This window comes from Acomys russatus, chromosome 7 (assembly GCF_903995435.1).
Source record: "Acomys russatus chromosome 7, mAcoRus1.1, whole genome shotgun sequence".
Taxonomy (NCBI): domain Eukaryota; kingdom Metazoa; phylum Chordata; class Mammalia; order Rodentia; family Muridae; genus Acomys; species Acomys russatus.
Window position 1 is genome coordinate 14,209,606 of NC_067143.1, and position 16,743 is coordinate 14,226,348.

The 16,743-nt window shown below is 39.7% G+C and overlaps 1 protein-coding gene across 1 annotated transcript in view; it reads left to right on the forward strand.

Moving 5' to 3' along the window:
- Herc2 (HECT and RLD domain containing E3 ubiquitin protein ligase 2) overlaps window positions 1–16,743 on the forward strand; it is a 178,624-nt gene that overhangs the window by 49,041 nt on the left and 112,840 nt on the right. The window contains exons 16-23 of the mRNA XM_051148642.1: window positions 1,345–1,538; window positions 3,147–3,347; window positions 6,131–6,359; window positions 6,480–6,604; window positions 7,916–8,094; window positions 11,229–11,413; window positions 12,067–12,222; window positions 13,077–13,262. Coding sequence (XP_051004599.1) covers window positions 1,345–1,538; window positions 3,147–3,347; window positions 6,131–6,359; window positions 6,480–6,604; window positions 7,916–8,094; window positions 11,229–11,413; window positions 12,067–12,222; window positions 13,077–13,262 — 1,455 coding nt within the window. The remainder of the gene's footprint in view (window positions 1–1,344; window positions 1,539–3,146; window positions 3,348–6,130; window positions 6,360–6,479; window positions 6,605–7,915; window positions 8,095–11,228; window positions 11,414–12,066; window positions 12,223–13,076; window positions 13,263–16,743) is intronic.

Sequence of the window (16,743 nt, forward strand, 5' to 3'; positions counted from 1 at the left end):
AGTTTATTCACAAATACAGGATTTGGTCTACATTTTGTTTCAAAGACTAGTTTAGTGGATCCTTACACCAACTCATTTTCCTTTCTCAGTTTCTGTTTCTTTATTGAGAGGGTTTGGAAGTGAAGCTTTTAAGTGAGATGTGTCAGTTCTTTGTTTATCAGTTTTATTTTATAGTATGTTAATACCTTGCTTACTATGAGTCATCTTTGCTTATCAGGCGTTTATTCCCAAGCTCCTGAGATAAGTTGTAGAGTAACACAGGTCACTGTGTTGTGCGACTCTATTGCAATTCAGTTTGCCTCTGATTTACATTTTCCTCTATTAATGCAGAAAATCGAGCTGTTCAGTTATTTATTACAAGTTATTTAATTCCTTACTATAGGAATATTTAAATACTATTGCTGTTAACTTACAGTCACTCAGAACAGTCTAGGGAACAATTTTCTTCAGCTGATTTTATTGACATTATATGGAAACACTGTTGATTATGCTAGACTCACCTACAGGAAAAGGTATAATGCTTTTCTACCATTACATCAATACTTACTATAAAAATACTTAAATCATGTGACTTTGAAAACAGGGTAGGCTTCCTTTTAAGAAAAAGTCCTTAGTGCAGAGTATACTTTGCATGGCTACATTTGTGGTATTGGAGACAAAAATAAAATAAAATAAAAAATAAAAAAATCTATCAATTAAAATACCTTTGTTCCACCAACCTAATTAAATGTCAAAATCCGTGGGACAAGAGCTAGTAAAGGAACACGCCATGCAAGTATAGTGGGGTGAGTTTGATCCCAGGAACCCACATAAAGGTGGAACAAGAGAACCAACTCTACAAACTTGCACTCTGACCCCCACTTGTGTGCTGTGGCATGTCCTCTCCTGCCCATGAGACAATCAGTTAATCGGTCAACAAATTGATTATGAGAATGTTTTGGTGGCCACGCATGCTTAGAAAACAATTCCTCAGGAAACCTATCTCTTAGAAAAGCTAAATGAGTGCTGCTTTAAGTATTGTCTCTCATCCATCAGAATTGTTTTTGTTTCTCTGTGTAGTTCTGATTGTCCTGGAAATCACTCTGTGGACCAGGCTGGCCTCGAACTCACAGATCTGCCTGCCTCTAGGCCTCCTGAGTGCTGGGATTAAAGGCCTGTGCCAGCATGACGTGTATTTTAATAGTGTTGTGCAATCAAAGAAATTGAACTTCATATTAAAGGAATGTGTTACTTGTCAGAAGTTAATATTAAATGCTTTCTGTTCTTCTGTAGCTGTGAGCAGATGTCTTTTTTGGAACTACAGCCACAGTCTTAGTGGTGTAACTAGTTGCATCTTTTCCCTAGGGAAGAAGGTGATTGATGTGGCTGCAGGCTCTACCCACTGCCTTGCTCTGACAGAAGACAGTGAGGTACACAGCTGGGGGAGCAATGATCAGTGCCAGCACTTTGACACTTTGCGTGTGACCAAGCCAGAACCTACTGCACTCCCAGGACTGGACACCAAACACATAGTTGGAATTGCCTGTGGGCCTGCTCAGGTACTGACTACATAGTTAGGTTTGGTGTTTTCTACAATTTCATTTTTCAAATGTTCACTGCTAGTGTGTAGAAATACCAGTTTTTATGTGGTGTCCTTCTATCTTGCAGTCGTTCCAAACCACATGTTACTTCATTGTAGTTCTGATACATTGTTTGTAGAGACAGCTGTTCTCCCTCTCCCCCTCTCCTTCTCCCACCCCCTAACTCTAGCTCTTCTTTGTTGGTTGTGGGTTGCTTCTTTTTTTTGGGAAGTATTCTAAATGGACACTGAAATTTGTTCAAAAAATATATTTTCTCAGATTATGTAGTAATTTATTCTGGAAAATACTGTTTTTCAAAGTAATCCATGCATTACTGCTGTAACTGTAGTTCATGATGTTATGCCCTTTTGATGTTTATAGGTTTTACTTGCTAATATTTTATTATTTATTTATTATGTATGTATACTCATCAGGGTTATTGTCATGCGTCTTTCTTTGTGCTGGCTCATTTAATTTCTGTCAGAGCCTCACGAAAAGAATTGGGCACTTTCCTGTGTGTTTTCTAAGGGAGACTATGTATAATGCTATGTTTGTGAATTCATCTGAGCCTAGAAATTGAAAATACAATTTTACTAAAATTCCATTTCCTTAGCAGATAAAGAGGCATTCATGGTTTCTGTTTCATGAGTTGGTTTTCCTCATTGTGGCCCTCAGGAATCAATCATTCCATTCTGTTACAGTTGTGCAATTAATGTATATATATATATATATATATATATATATATATATATATATATTTTTTTTTTAAGTGTTCTCTGACTAACCATTTGAAGTCATTTGCCACTTGGATACTAGTAACTTGTATATTTTTGTTTTAGTTTTCCCCCTTAGAGGTTTAATTTTGTTGATTTTAAAAATATAATTATTTTTAGTTAATTTTTTTACCTTTGTTTTTTGTTAACTATTTTGCTTTTTTCTTTTTTAAGAGTCTTTCACTTCAGCTTGCTTTGGGCTCACTTTCAGGTTATTTGACATGGAATCTTGGATTTTGGCTGTCCTAGAGCTCACTCTGTAGACCAGGCTGGCCTTGAACTCACAGAGATCCTCTTGCCTCTGCTGTCCAAGTACTGGGATAAAGGAGCGTGTCACCACTGCCTGGCAGTTTAACCCTTTTTGGTCTTTAAGCATTTGATGTTATAAAGTTTCTTCTAAGTAACTATTTCTACGTGAGCTGTTCTATAAAGGTCAGTTAGTTACATTATACTGTTGGTGCATTTAGGAAGGTTGTATATATACACCTAATATGTCTTCTGCTTAGAATGTTGGTTGTACCAGTGTAAGTGAGTTGACTACTCACGTCCATCCATTAATTGGATTAGTAATTTTATGAGTGAAAACAGTTTGGAAAAAGCTTTTTCCTTTTTCAGGTGTGGAAATGAGATGGGATAGTAAAATAGGAGAGGAAGTTGGAGATAGTATGTAAGCTAGACATCCATGAATTTGGGATGTAGAGGGATGAGTAAGTCACAACTTGGGGCATTTTCATACTGAGTGGTAAGTCTCTCAGTGGAGCAGACCATCGATGAGCTACAGGTTTCATGTTAGGTTTCTTTTTTTCTTGAACAGAGCTTTGCATGGTCATCTTGTTCTGAGTGGTCCATTGGCCTTCGTGTCCCTTTTGTGGTGGACATTTGCTCAATGACTTTTGAGCAGCTGGATCTCCTGCTGCGTCAAGTAACTGAGGGAATGGATGGCACTGCTGACTGGCCCCCACCCCAAGAGAAAGAGTGCATGGCTGTGGCTACGCTGAATCTTCTCCGACTCCAGGTATTGAAACTGCGGTTCCTGCCCCTTTATAAATGGGACCCACCCCTTCAATTCTGGGAATGAACCTATGGTGTCACACATGCCAGGCAAGTGTTTTACCACTCAGCTGCACCCTGGCCTTTGGTCATCTCCTACTAGCATTTCAAAAATGACTTACTGAAAATAGGCCTTGTGTTGTTGATGAGAAGCCTTTACCTGGTCCACTTGATGCTTTGGCACTAATCTGTCTTTCTCTCTGGTAGCCTCTCAGGTGCTCTGTCTAGGTGAAGCTTCTCTGCGTGTAACCTGAGGTTATGGATGGTACTTAGCCCAGGATTTCATGTTCTCATTAAGTTTGAAATTGTCTCACCTATCATGACTTCTTTGATAGTTTTAAATCTCTTTGTCTCTTTTGGTATTCATCTCTTAATCTTTTTGGTTCTAAGTAGTTTACTTAGTTCTTTTCTTCAATTCAAAAATCACTTCTTTAGCTCAACAGACCCTGTTATTGAATTGCTTGTTTATTTAACAATTATTTACTTGGAGTAGTTTACAAGACATTGATTCAAGCACATTCCCCCAGTCCTATGCTACTGGAGCCTCTGTGTATACAAACAAAAAAGCATGACTGTTACTTAGGGCAGGACCTAGAATACAGAAGGAGCAAGAGGAAGCTCCTGTGGCTCTGTGCACGTCCATCTTAAGGGTTTTGTTCTTGTACTGTTTTTCATTTCTAGGGTTTGGTCACTTTTGAGGTCTTTGTTTTGGTCACAATGTTTTTGTCTTCTAGCATCTGTTTTTTATTATATTATTTTTTTGTGGTGCTTTTTTTGAGACTGCTTTTTTCTCTGTGTAACCCTGGCTGCCCTGGAACTTGCTCTGTAGACCAGGCTGGCCTCAAACTCAACAGGGATCCACCTGCTTCTGCCTCCTGAGTGCTGGGATTAAAGGTGTGCATCATCACTGTTCTGCTTGCTCTTTATTTTTTAAGCTTTATTTTTACTACTTTTGTTTGTATGTACTTGTGTATATGTAAGTATGAGTATGTGAGTATATGCGTGTTGGTGTTCATGTAGGCCAGATGAGGGCATCAGACTCCCTGGGTTGGACGGAATGACAGGTCACTGTGAGCCTGCAGACATGGGTGCTGGGAATGAAACTGTATTCCTTATAACTAAGTACTCTTAACTGCTGAGCCATGGTTCTAGCTCCAACCTTAATTAAACATATTAAATTACATTTACTTGTTTGTTTGTTTATCTGTTATTTATTTGTGTGTGTAGGTAAGAGGTTAGCTTGTGGAAGTCAATTCTTAGTCTACTGTGTAGGTCCTAAGGTTTGAATTCAGGTTGTTAGGCTTGGTAGTAAGTGTTTTTATTGGCTGTGCAGTTTCACTGGCCCTCTGATACTTGACTTCTAAAAGCATTTTATTTTTTATTTTTATTAATTAATTAATTTATTTTTGGTTTTTCCAGACAGGGTTTCTCTATGTAACAGCCCTGGCTGTCCTGGACTCGCTTTGTAGAGCAGGCTGGCCTTGAACTCAGAGATCCTCCTGCCTCTGCCTCCCGAGTGCTGGAATTAAACCCGGCTGACTTCTAAGAGCATTTTGCATATACTTACATATAATTTTTCTTTCCTTTTTTTTTTTTTTTTTTTTTTTTAATTGTCACCATCTCTAGGGGCATAATTTTCTTTGACAAAGATCCTCACTCATGTTAGTTTGTTGTAGAATGCCTTGTTCCTTTTCATAGTGATTGGTTTCTCTTTGGCATAAGTTGTTATAGTGACCCTAGAAGACAGTTTGGTATTTGCTGCTGTTGTGTTCTAGGGTTTTACAGGCTGTAGCCAGGCCAGGTGCTCATTTTTGACCTTTGGTACCTGTGCTTAGATTGGTAGTAGACTACTGTCCTACAGCTACTCAAAGGCTAGGCTGGCGCCCTAATTCCTGTGGCTCTCTGTGCTGGAAGCTTTGCACGGGAATAGTGTGGCTCTGTCACAGTAGGCTGGTGCGCTTTAGGGAAAGCTCAGGTTTAGTGGGTGGTTGTGAGGAGCTTGGGGACCACCCTTCTGTTATTGGATGCTGATCTAAAGCCCAAGTGTGGGCTCTGCCTTTTAAAATCAGAACCTTTGGCTCCTTCTGTATCTGTGTTCTTGGTTTGCCCTGAAGACTTTGCCTGTGTCTGTTGTTTGGCTCTGTAGTTTTAAACTGCAGTTGGTTACAGGTGTTTCTCTGCTGGGTGCAGATGGTTGAGGGTTGCTTCTTCTACAATGTTTAGTCCCTTGTGCTGATCTTGCACTTTACTGTTGCACATTTCGAGCTGGGTAAGACACTATAGTACTTTACAATGAGATTTCCCAACTATAGTGGTTTAAAAAATTTTAATAGAGTTTTAAAAAATTTGTGTAAGTCTCAGTCTTTCTAATCTGAAAGTCTAAAATTTAAAATGGTCCCAATTTTAAACTTTTTCAATGTTAACATAATTCTGTAGGTGGAAAATGCAGTGTACGCCAACTACTTCATGTGTAAAAATACTTAAAATGATGTCCAGGCTACATGCATAAGGCTGAGATGAGCCATAAGTGAGTTTTGTGCATTACATGAGTCCCTTCAAGTGCTTCATATATGTGAAGGCATTTCAGAACACTGAAGCATTTTGGATAAGGATATTTAACAAACTGAGAAGTTAATTTTGTTTATATTATTTATATTTCAAATTAAGTTTTATTCAGTCTTTTATTAGAGTTTCGAAAACTACATTTGCTTTTGGATGTTCTAAATAATTTCTTTTTCCTTTTTATAGTTGCATGCTGCCATTAGTCACCAGGTTGACCCGGAATTCCTTGGTTTAGGTCTGGGCAGTGTGCTCCTGAACAGCCTGAAGCAGACTGTGGTGACCCTGGCCAGCAGTGCAGGTGTGCTGGGTACTGTGCAGTCAGCTGCCCAAGCTGTGCTGCAGAGCGGCTGGTCTGTGCTGCTGCCCACAGCTGAGGAGCGCGCCAGGGCGCTCTCCGCACTCTTGCCCTGCACAGGTGAGCTTTTATTAGGTGCAGAATCGGGCACAAATAGGAGTGTGGGGAATGTGGTGGCACTTATTAAAATTGGCAAAAGCAGACATCAAACTAAACAAAAACAATTCCCCTCTTTTTCAGTTTCTGGCAATGAAGTGAATATAAGTCCAGGTCGTCGATTCATGATTGATCTTTTAGTTGGCAGCCTGATGGCTGATGGAGGATTAGAGTCAGCGTTAAATGCAGCCATTACTGCAGAAATCCAGGTATGCTAGGAGTGCAGAGGAGCCAATGAGTGATTTTACTTATAGTTAGATTGAAAGCTGTGTACTCGTACGTATGGAATCATGACTATAACATTCAAGAACCCAAATGGAAAACTTTTAGTTACATATAAATGTTTAAAGTTTAAAACTCTTTGGTTTTACTAATTTAAAAGTGATCAAAGTATTATTTGTGGTAAAATGATGCCACCTTAGGTGTCTGCTTAAGTGAATTTTACAGATACATCCATCATGTAGATTATTTTCATCACCCTAGAAGATCCTTATGTCCTTTTTTACTCAGGCTACTCCCTGCCTCTAGATTATCTGCTTTGTGTGTCATGTAAGTAGGACTGTAGGTGCTAATACCTCTTCTCTTGCCTCAGTTGATGGTTTTTGTATTCACCTACATCATTGTTAATGTTACTACTTTGTTTCTATGATTGATGGTGATTTCATGGTTTTTATTACTGAAAAGTACTCCATTGAATGGGTGTAATACTACATTTAGTTTTCTGTTGAAGGATGTTTACTTGTTTCTGGTCTTAAGTCTACTATGATCCTTAGGATCATTACATTCATCAGGAGAGAAAGTGGGTGTTAATCCTGTGAGCATGTATTTTCCCGGTGACTAAATACTTTGAGGTAACACTTGTTGAGTTCCAAGATGCATGTTCATGGATTCCCAGAAGGCCTCTTTTCCTTACATTTGTACCAGCTATGTGAGAGCTGCAGCTCCTTCCTGACCTTACAAAGGAGACTATGGAGAAGTCTGCCAATACTCAGTATTTGTCAGAATTGGTGGCAAAGATTTCAGTGTCTCGGGGCTGGATAGATGACTTAGCAGTAAGAGCACCTACTGGCTGCTGCTCTTCCTGAGGACCTTGATTTGATTCCCAGTGCTCACATGATGACTTACAGTGTCTAACTCAAGTTCTACAGCATCTAATGCCATCTTCTGGCCTCTACCGGCACTAGGCATATTTTGTCCAGACATACATGCAGGCAACACACTCATACACATTTTGGAAAAAAAAAAAGAGAGAGAGAGAAAGAAAGGAAGGAAGGAAGGAAGCAAGCAGAAACAAAGAAATATTTTAATTACTTTACAGTAGCTAACGAGTCAAGCTGAACAACAGGAGATTTCATTGACTCTATAGGAGAATAATATATTTAAAATAGCAACTAAGAGGTGGAGTTTCTGACAGGCCATGCCATCAGGTCTTGTCAACTGTGTGCATCAGCATCTGAGGCTAGGACTGCGGGGGTGCTAATGAGATTACTGCTCACCAGTTTGTGTTTTATGAATTTCAGGATATAGAAGCCAAAAAAGAAGCACAGAAGGAAAAAGAAATTGACGAACAAGAAGCCAGTGCCTCGACATTCCATAGAAGTAGGACTCCTTTGGATAAAGACCTAATTAATACTGGGATCTATGAATCATCTGGCAAACAGTGTCTGCCTCTAGTTCAACTCATACAGCAGCTTCTTAGGTGAGTAGTACTAGCTGTGTTATATTTTAGTAGGCAAGTGCTGCTTGAATATTAATTGTGAAATCTAGCACTAAGGCCTCAAGAATGTGTTTAGCTATTGAAGAGTTACTCGGAAGATTACCTAGGGTACACTTTAGAGTGAAGAGAATTTTTTATTTTTAAGATTGGTTTATTTACTGTTATGTATACAGTGCTCTGCCTGCATGTATACCTGCAGCCCAGAAGAAGGCATCAGATCACATTATAGATGGTTGTGAGCCACCATGTGGTTGCTGGGAATTGAACTCGGGACCTCTGGAGGAGCAGTCAGTGCTCTTAACCTCTGAGCTATCTCTCCAGCTGAAGAGAAGGTTCTTAAGTGTGGGTAAGAGAGGATCTGATGATAAAAAGAGGTTTGTAATACTTTATAATTGGAGTGTCAGGAGATAGAAAAATATTCTTATGTCCATTAATAAGCAGGGAAATGCAAATTAGAACAATTATGGCAAAGTTATATTTTCTTTTAACATTTTTACCTTATGTACATTGGTGTTCTGCCTGTGTATATATCTGAGTGAGGGTGTCAAATCCTCTAGAACTGGAATTACAGAGAGTTGTGAATTGACATGTAGGTGCTGGGAGTTGAACCTGGGTCCTTTGGAAAAGAAGCCAGTGCTCTTTTTTTTAAAAATAAAAACCTAATTAATTACTTTATGTATTATATATATAGTGGGCTGCCTGAATGTACCCCTGCATGGCAGAAGAGGGCATTAGATGATATAGATACTTGTGAGCCACCATGTGGTTGCTAAGAATTGAGCTCAGGAACCATCTCTCCAGCCTTGGCAAGGTTACTTTTTAAAGCCTCATTGTATTCAGCAAAGACTACACAAAAAACCCGTGTCTCTTTAGGTGAGAGAAGCATGAGAGGATGGGGAAATAGAAGGATCCAGAGGGTCCTGGAAACCTGAAAGAAGAACATTATGACGGGCAGATCTGGGTCCTAGGGTCCTGCTCAAACTATGGCACCAGCCAAGGACAATATATGCAGTAAACTTTGAACCCCTACCCAGATCTAGCCGATGGACAGGATGTTCTCCACAGTTGAGTGGAGAGTGGGGTCTGACTTTCATACGAACTCTGGTGCCTCATATTTGACCATGTCCCCTGGATGGGGAAGCCTGGTGGCACTCAGAGGAAGGATAGCAGGCTACCAAGAAGAGACTTGATACCTTATGAGCATATACAGGGGGAGGAGGTCCCCCTCAGTCAAAGACATAGAGGAGGGGAGTAGGGGGAAAGCGAGAGAGAGGGAGGAATGGGAGGATACAAGGGATGGGATAACAATTGAGATGTAATATGAATAAATTAATAAAATATTTTTAAAAACCCTGTCTCAAAAACAAAACAAAAAGACAAAACAAAAAAAATCATTGTACCATTGCATGATATTATATGTATTATAGTTTTATATATCTATGTAAAATAATATATATGTTATTTTTAAGACAACTCTTAATTTATATGAAAAATTTGATTAAAGAGTAGTGAGTGGTTCTTTGGAAAACCATTTTCAGAGCTAGTAAAAATAAAAATACGTGAATTCAAACTGTTTTCAAAAGTTAACTTTGGGAAGGGCCAAAACCTGGCATAGTTGGATTAAAAAAAAAAAAAAAGGCAAAAAGTCAGTGTGACTTGGGAAAGGGATTTATTAGAAAATGAACTAAAGGATCACATTCTTAATATTCTGCTCTCTGTGAATCTAGGTTTTTTTGTTTTTTGTTTTTTTTGTTTTTTTCTGTCAATTTTGGGAGGGTAGGCAAAGGGACGACAGGCTTATATAACTAGCTTGACTTTGAATTTGCTATGTAGCTAAGTGTGACCCTTAACTCTGCATCTCTCACTTCTTCCTACTAATATGTGTAGAGTATATTTTATACTCATAAAGAAAGTAGAGCTCTAGTGGGCTGGCCCAGGCAGTTGCGCACACAGCTGGAAACAAGGTAGTGACAGTAGCTCTGTCCATCTTTTTGCAGTAGGTAGGGTGAGCATGCCTGCTCTCTTCAGTAGATTAGTGGTGTAATTTTGGTGACTAAGTTTTAAAATTAGTTGTTGTTACCAATTTTAGTAATAAAATAGTGATAAAAATTTCAATGATGGGCTGGAGAGATGGCTCAGAGGTTAAGAGCAGTGACTGTTCATCCAGAGGTCCTGAGTTCAATTCCCAGCAACCATGTGGTGACTCACAACCATCTATAATGTGATCTGATGCCTTCCTCTGGCCTGCCGGTGTATAAGCAGACAGAGCACTGTATATGTAATAATAAATAAGTCTTTAAAAAAATTTCAATGATAAAGGTTAATAGAAACAACTGTAGAGCTGGGAGTGGGCTTAGTGGTAGAGTGCTTGCCTAGCATACGTACATGATGGCTTCAGTCTCCAGCAGTCAGAACACACAAACACACATAGACACACACCCCAGCAGTTCTTTGGCTCATCATTTCATAGGTTTTCCCCATGAGTTGGTTGGTTCTGTTGCATTTGGGAATGTGGTGCATCATGGTAGGAGTGTATGGCAGAGCAAAGCTGCTCATCTTGTGGTGGCTTGGAAGTAAATAGAAAGATAAGAAGGGCAGGACTCCCAATATTCCCGTTGAGGTGGCCAGAGTTCCCAATAACTAAAGTTCTTCCTGCTCGGTCTCACTTCCTCAAGGTTCACTACCTTTTGGTAATGCCCAGCTGAGGACTGAGCTTTTGCTGTCTTGGCTTTTGGGGGGCTGTCTCTCAAAACTACAGCATGGGGTAAATATGTTAAATTTTACATGTTTATTTTTATTTTTATTTCATGATTTAAAAAAAATAGGTTTGTTTTCAAGGTTTATATAGACCCTTTCCTTTTCCAGCAAGATCTGTTCTTATTTTGTGTCATTGTTTGATGTTCTGTCAGAGCAAATTAGAAAGCACTGGGCTTTATTAGATCTTTGGCATCTGCTCAGTTTGGAATGAGGATGTGCTTGCTGCAGATCCACCTCACATATTTGGGGAGGATAATGTACATATGGTCTGTGTTTCTGATAACAAGTTCATGTCAAGTACTTCCTTCCTTTGCTTTTAGCAGAAAACTTTAGTTTTTCACTCTCTCTCCCTTACTTAGAAACATTGCTTCTCAGACTGTTGCCAGACTGAAGGATGTTGCTCGCCGTATCTCATCGTGTCTGGACTTTGAGCAGCGTAGCTGTGAGAGATCTGCTTCATTGGATCTGTTACTGCGCTTTCAGCGCTTGCTCATCAGTAAACTTTATCCAGGAGAAAATATTGGTCAGATCTCAGATATTTCCAGTAAGTCTTTTTTCTTTTTTAAATGTGAAGGTGTCTTGTACATTTGGAGCTTTCAAATGTTGTTTTTGGTTTGCTTTGGTCTGTCTATTCTGTACATCCAATGTGATTCTCCTACTGTATTATACGTACCCGCTTTGCAAGCTACATTTTAATCTGCGTTGTTGAGTATTATGTATTTAATATATTTAATATTTATACTGATCATTTTAAAGTATTTACTTAATAAAATTAAATCTTTTGCATGCGTGTGTAAGTGTGAAGCTCGTGTATGCTCGATGCTCACAGAGGTCAGAAGAGGGAGGGCATCAGGCAGAGCTGACGTTAGGGTTGTAAGCTGCCGTGTGGGTGCTGTGCATCCTGAAGAGTAACTAGTACTTTTAACTACTGAACAGTCCCTAGTGGTGGACATATTATTATTATTATTTTACTTAATTGTTTAAACATTTAAATTCTTACGATGATCAGGCATGTAATCTAATTTATTATCCCTTTAGTTCCATGAAAGAAAAAAGAGCCAGAGGCTGAGGCTAAATATGTTCTTGTTTGGGTATATGTGTAAACAATCTCTTCGTGGGAGTGGGTAGTAGAACAACTCAGGTATCAGAGTCAATTTTTTAGTAGTGAAAATGCAGTTTTCTGAATCTTCTTTTAAGGTCCTGAGCTAATGGGCGTTGGCTCTTTGCTGAAAAAGTACACAGCCCTTGTGTGCACACACATTGGAGACATACTGCCTGTGGCGGCCAACATCGCTTCTAGCAGCTGGCAGCACTTTGCCGAGGTCGCCTGCATAATGGAAGGGGACTTTACAGGTACCTTTCTGTGGGTTGTTGTTTTTTTTTTTTTTTAAACCTTTTTTGTACGTTGATTGGACATGTTAACTCTTACATTATTTTAGGACACAGGTGAAAGCTGTGCTTTATCCTTTGTTGATAACAACTTTGTGTGTTCATTCTAGACATATTCTAGTCATTTTGACTTTGTTTTTGTTTTCTTTCTCTTCCTTTCCCCTTTTTTTGTTACCTGGTAATAGAACTTTATAATACAAATGGACATGTAATGAGATGAAAGCTTAAGACTTAACTTCATTTTTTAAAAAGATTTATTTTATTATTATGTATACAGTGCTCTACCTGCGTGTACACCTGCAGGCCAGAAGAAGGCGTCAGATCACATTACAGATGGTTGTGAGCCACCATGCGGTTGCTGGCACTTGAACTCAGGACCTCTGGAGGAGCAGTCAGTGCTCTTAACCTCTGAGCCATCTCTCCAGCCTTTTAACTTCATTTTGACTGCATAAAAGTTAACTGCTGCTTTCAGAATCTTGTGCTAATTTTGTGAGATTAGAGCATTATTTCTTTAGAGCTTATTTGTAGATGGTAAGGAATATTGCCAAACTATACTTTCCTGAATAAATCACATACACAGGTCAAACAGGTCTGTGTTTGAAGTCCATATGTTTTTGAAAACTATGTTACCTTGAGAATTCAGTCTTATAGATGAACTATTCTCTCTGAAAAACAGTACTATAGAAATTTCTAACGAATAAGCCTTCCTTATTCTGTGACATAGCACTCTGTCTTTTTGTACCATTGAACATGCTAGGCATGCCTCAGCCCCAGCCCACAGTGTAAAAATCTTACTGACTTTGTTTGTTTCAATACAGGTGTACTCCTTCCAGAGCTAGTGGTTTCTATAGTGCTTCTGCTCAGTAAAAACGCTAGTCTGATGCAAGAGGCCGGAGCTATCCCTCTGCTGGGAGGCCTCCTGGAGCACCTGGATCGCTTCAACCACTTAGCCCCAGGAAAGGAGCGGGATGACCAGGAAGAGCTGGCCTGGCCTGGGGTAATGGGTATGCCATCTTAACCTAAAGCGCTGTCACTGAGGGAAGCTTTAGCTTTGTCTGCTGTAACTCAGGCGTTCCTTTCAGATTGAAGGAAATTTGAAAAAGGAAAGTCTAATTACTGCCATTTTCACTGAGAGCCATATAAGTGCAAATTGAATATAATCCAAATAAGAGATTTAGGTTATATTTAAGAGAGATTTTTTTTCATTTAGTAGATACATTCTGATATTTAGAAGTTTTTGAAACCTTTCCCTGTGATCGGTCTCTCTCTCTCTTCCTTCTTCCCTCCTTCCTCCTCCCTCCCTCCCTCCCTGCCCCCCTCTGTCTTTTTAAAGTTTTTCGAGACAAGAGTTTCTCTGTGTACCCTTAGCTGTTCTGAACTTCCTTTGTAGACCAGGCTAGCTTTGAACTCAGAGGGGCCCGCCTGCCTCTGCCTCCCTGAGTGCTAGGATTACAGGTCACCATGTCCAGCTCCCTGGGTGGTATTTCTACAAGTTACTATTAGGTGATTATATATAGTGTAGCCTGGTTAGGAGCTGACTTTTTGATATTTACTCATAATATTGGCATCATTGAACAAGGAATTCTGCATTCAGTTAAATTTATCTTTGTATTCATTGTCTATAGTAAGTAACAAGCTGAAACAAAACTTTGACTTTTCTAGGTTTTGAGTTGTTAGACATTTGAAGCTCAGTAAGTCACTGCTCTGTGTGATTCTGGTTTTCTGGGCTAGTATTACCCAGAGTTGTGGCTCAGCTTTCATGAAAGCTCTCACTGGCTGGGTCCCTCCTCCCCCTTTTTCTTTTACATGCTCATTTTTACACTACAAGTTTAAACCAAAGCTGACAGAAGTCCCAAAGGAAATTGTTGTGGATGTCAAATCATGTTTTTATATATTTAGGAAATTTATTTTTAAATGCAGTTAATACTTATTTTAGCCCCATTTTTTAATTTCAGAGTAGACTTATGTGTTGCTCTTTTTGTTTTCTCTGCTAACTTTGATTAAGAGCATTGATTGATCAATATTTTACTTATTTTAAATCTTTTTTTTCTTGACGGTGTTTTTAAAATGTTATCATTTGTGTGTGTGCATTGGTTATGATGTTGAGTGATGGTGCTTGTGTGCTAGAGCACGAGTGTGGCCGTCAAAGGACAACTTTGGAGTCAGTTATCTCTTTACACATTTATGTGGGTGCTGGGGATTGAACTAAGTTGTCTGGCCTGTATGGCAAGTGCCTTTATCCACTGAGCTGTGTAGCCTTTATCTTAGCACTAAGGATGTATTTTTTTGTTTTTTATTTTTGTTTTTTCCTGAGACAGGGTTTCTCTGTGTAGCCTTGGCTGTTCTGGACTCACTTTGTAGACCAGGCTGGCCTTGAACTCACAGAGATCCACCTGCCTCTGCCTGTCGAGTGCTGAGATTAAAGGTGTGCACCACCATACCCGGCCACTAGTTTTAAAAAGCCACATGGGAATGTACTATTTCATAAGCTTCCTAAATACAGTAACCTCCCAGTAACCATCGTTGCCAAAGAAAAAGCCCAGTGTCCCCTGTGGGACATCTTCTCTCAGGCTGTTGTTTACTGATGTCCCAGAGACCCCTCCAAAATGATACAGGCTATTGTCATTGCTCTTGCTTCCCCACAAGAACTTGATGGTAAGACCCTATTGCTGGGGATACTACACACGTTGGTGAAGGCTATGGAGAGCTCAAGCTGGTACTGTTCAAGAAACTTTCTCCCTGATGACTAGCTCTCATAGTACCTGAAGATCTGTAGACTGTTGGGGTGGGTGGGGCTGAGTCATTAGCATATTAACATATCGATGAACTCTGTGAACTACAGTAACAGTTAGTGTGGCAAGACAAGCCCATTGGGTACAAAAATAGCACAGATGTTATACAGGACTAACAGTTGGTGGTTGTATTTAAGCTTCCTCCATAGGAGAAAATGCATGTCTGGTACTATAAGTCTGCTCAATAACTCATGTTTGGGGAGTTCATAGGAAACAAGAGTGAATCTACTATTATTTTGATAAGTGGACGCAGTATCAAATTGCCCTGTAAAGTTGTATGTCACTATCCATGTAATCAATGGGTTGCTCTCAGACCTCACCAGGGAAGTTTCTTTGAACTGTGGATGGTAGTTAAGGGAGAAGCTTGCAACTAGTCAGAGTACAGAGCAGAAGGTATAAGTCTGTGGAGTGCTCAGCCACATAGTGGAGATCGGTATCATCACCCAGCCACTCCAAGGCTCATGGGCCATCATGGAAGAGGAGATAAAATATTTTAATAGCCCGAGAGGTTTGGGAGGACCAGTATGAAACAGACATAGCAGAACTGTTACATTAAAAACTCGTAGCGCCTGTGATTGCCTACTCAAGACCTGTGAAAGATCAGGCTATTCAGTATTGTAACATGGACTGTGAAGGAGTTTCTGATGCTCCACTCCTGAGGAGCTATGGACAGTTAATGGCATCTGGGAGAGGGAGACTCTGTTACAGTCTTTGTGGATATGGCTCCTGGACTCAAGTAGAGGGCTCTATACTTATGAATATTTAGGCAACAAAGATGGACAGAGCAGATTATTTAAAAAAGAAGAAAAAAAACCCCATGAATCTGAGTGGGGGTGGAGCAGGTGGGGCCAGGATCTGGGAGTAATTGGAGGAGGGGCAGGGAGTTGGTAAATAAGATAAAAATGTTGCATACATTTATGAAATTCTCAAAAAAATCTTTAAAATGTTATATTTAAGAATGGATTCTTTCACAATTTTACATAATGTACTTTAATCATATTCACTCCATTTTTCTGCTTTATTCCATTTCTCATCCCACCAGATTCCTTTCTTTTCCCAACAAATTAATCTTTTTCTAAAATTCATTATGGATACAGTGTATGCCTGCACTCCAGAAGAGGGCACAAGATCTCATTATAGATGGTTGTGAGCCACCATGTGGCTGCTGGGAATTGAACTCAGGACTTTTGGAAGAACAACCAGTGCTCTTAACCTCCGAGTCACCTCTCCAGCCCACAAATTAATCTTTTACTTTCCTCCTTCTCTCCTCCCCTTCCCCCCTTTTTCTTTCCTGGCCCACTGCATTTAATTAGTGTTGTCTTCATGAGCATTGGTAGGGGTTATTTATTTAAGACAAAAGCCATTAAGTGGCTCCACTATTGACTAGTATGATTCCCTCTCTCCCAGCAACTATTAGTTGCATATTAGCTGCCCAACGGGAGATGGGGCCTTCTAGGTCCCTCCTACACCCATGATGTACTGCTCATAGGCCCAGTCTTGTGCAGGTATCCACCACTTCTGTGAGTTCATGGACATAACAACACGGGCATGTCTAGAAGATAGTTTCACAGCATTCCTCCCATTTCTAGCTCCCCTTCCACATGAGCCTTGGAGTAAAGGTGGGGTCTATATGTCCTGTTTAGGGCCCAACACTCAACAGTCACTCAAACCCATCTTTTAACATTCAAAAAAC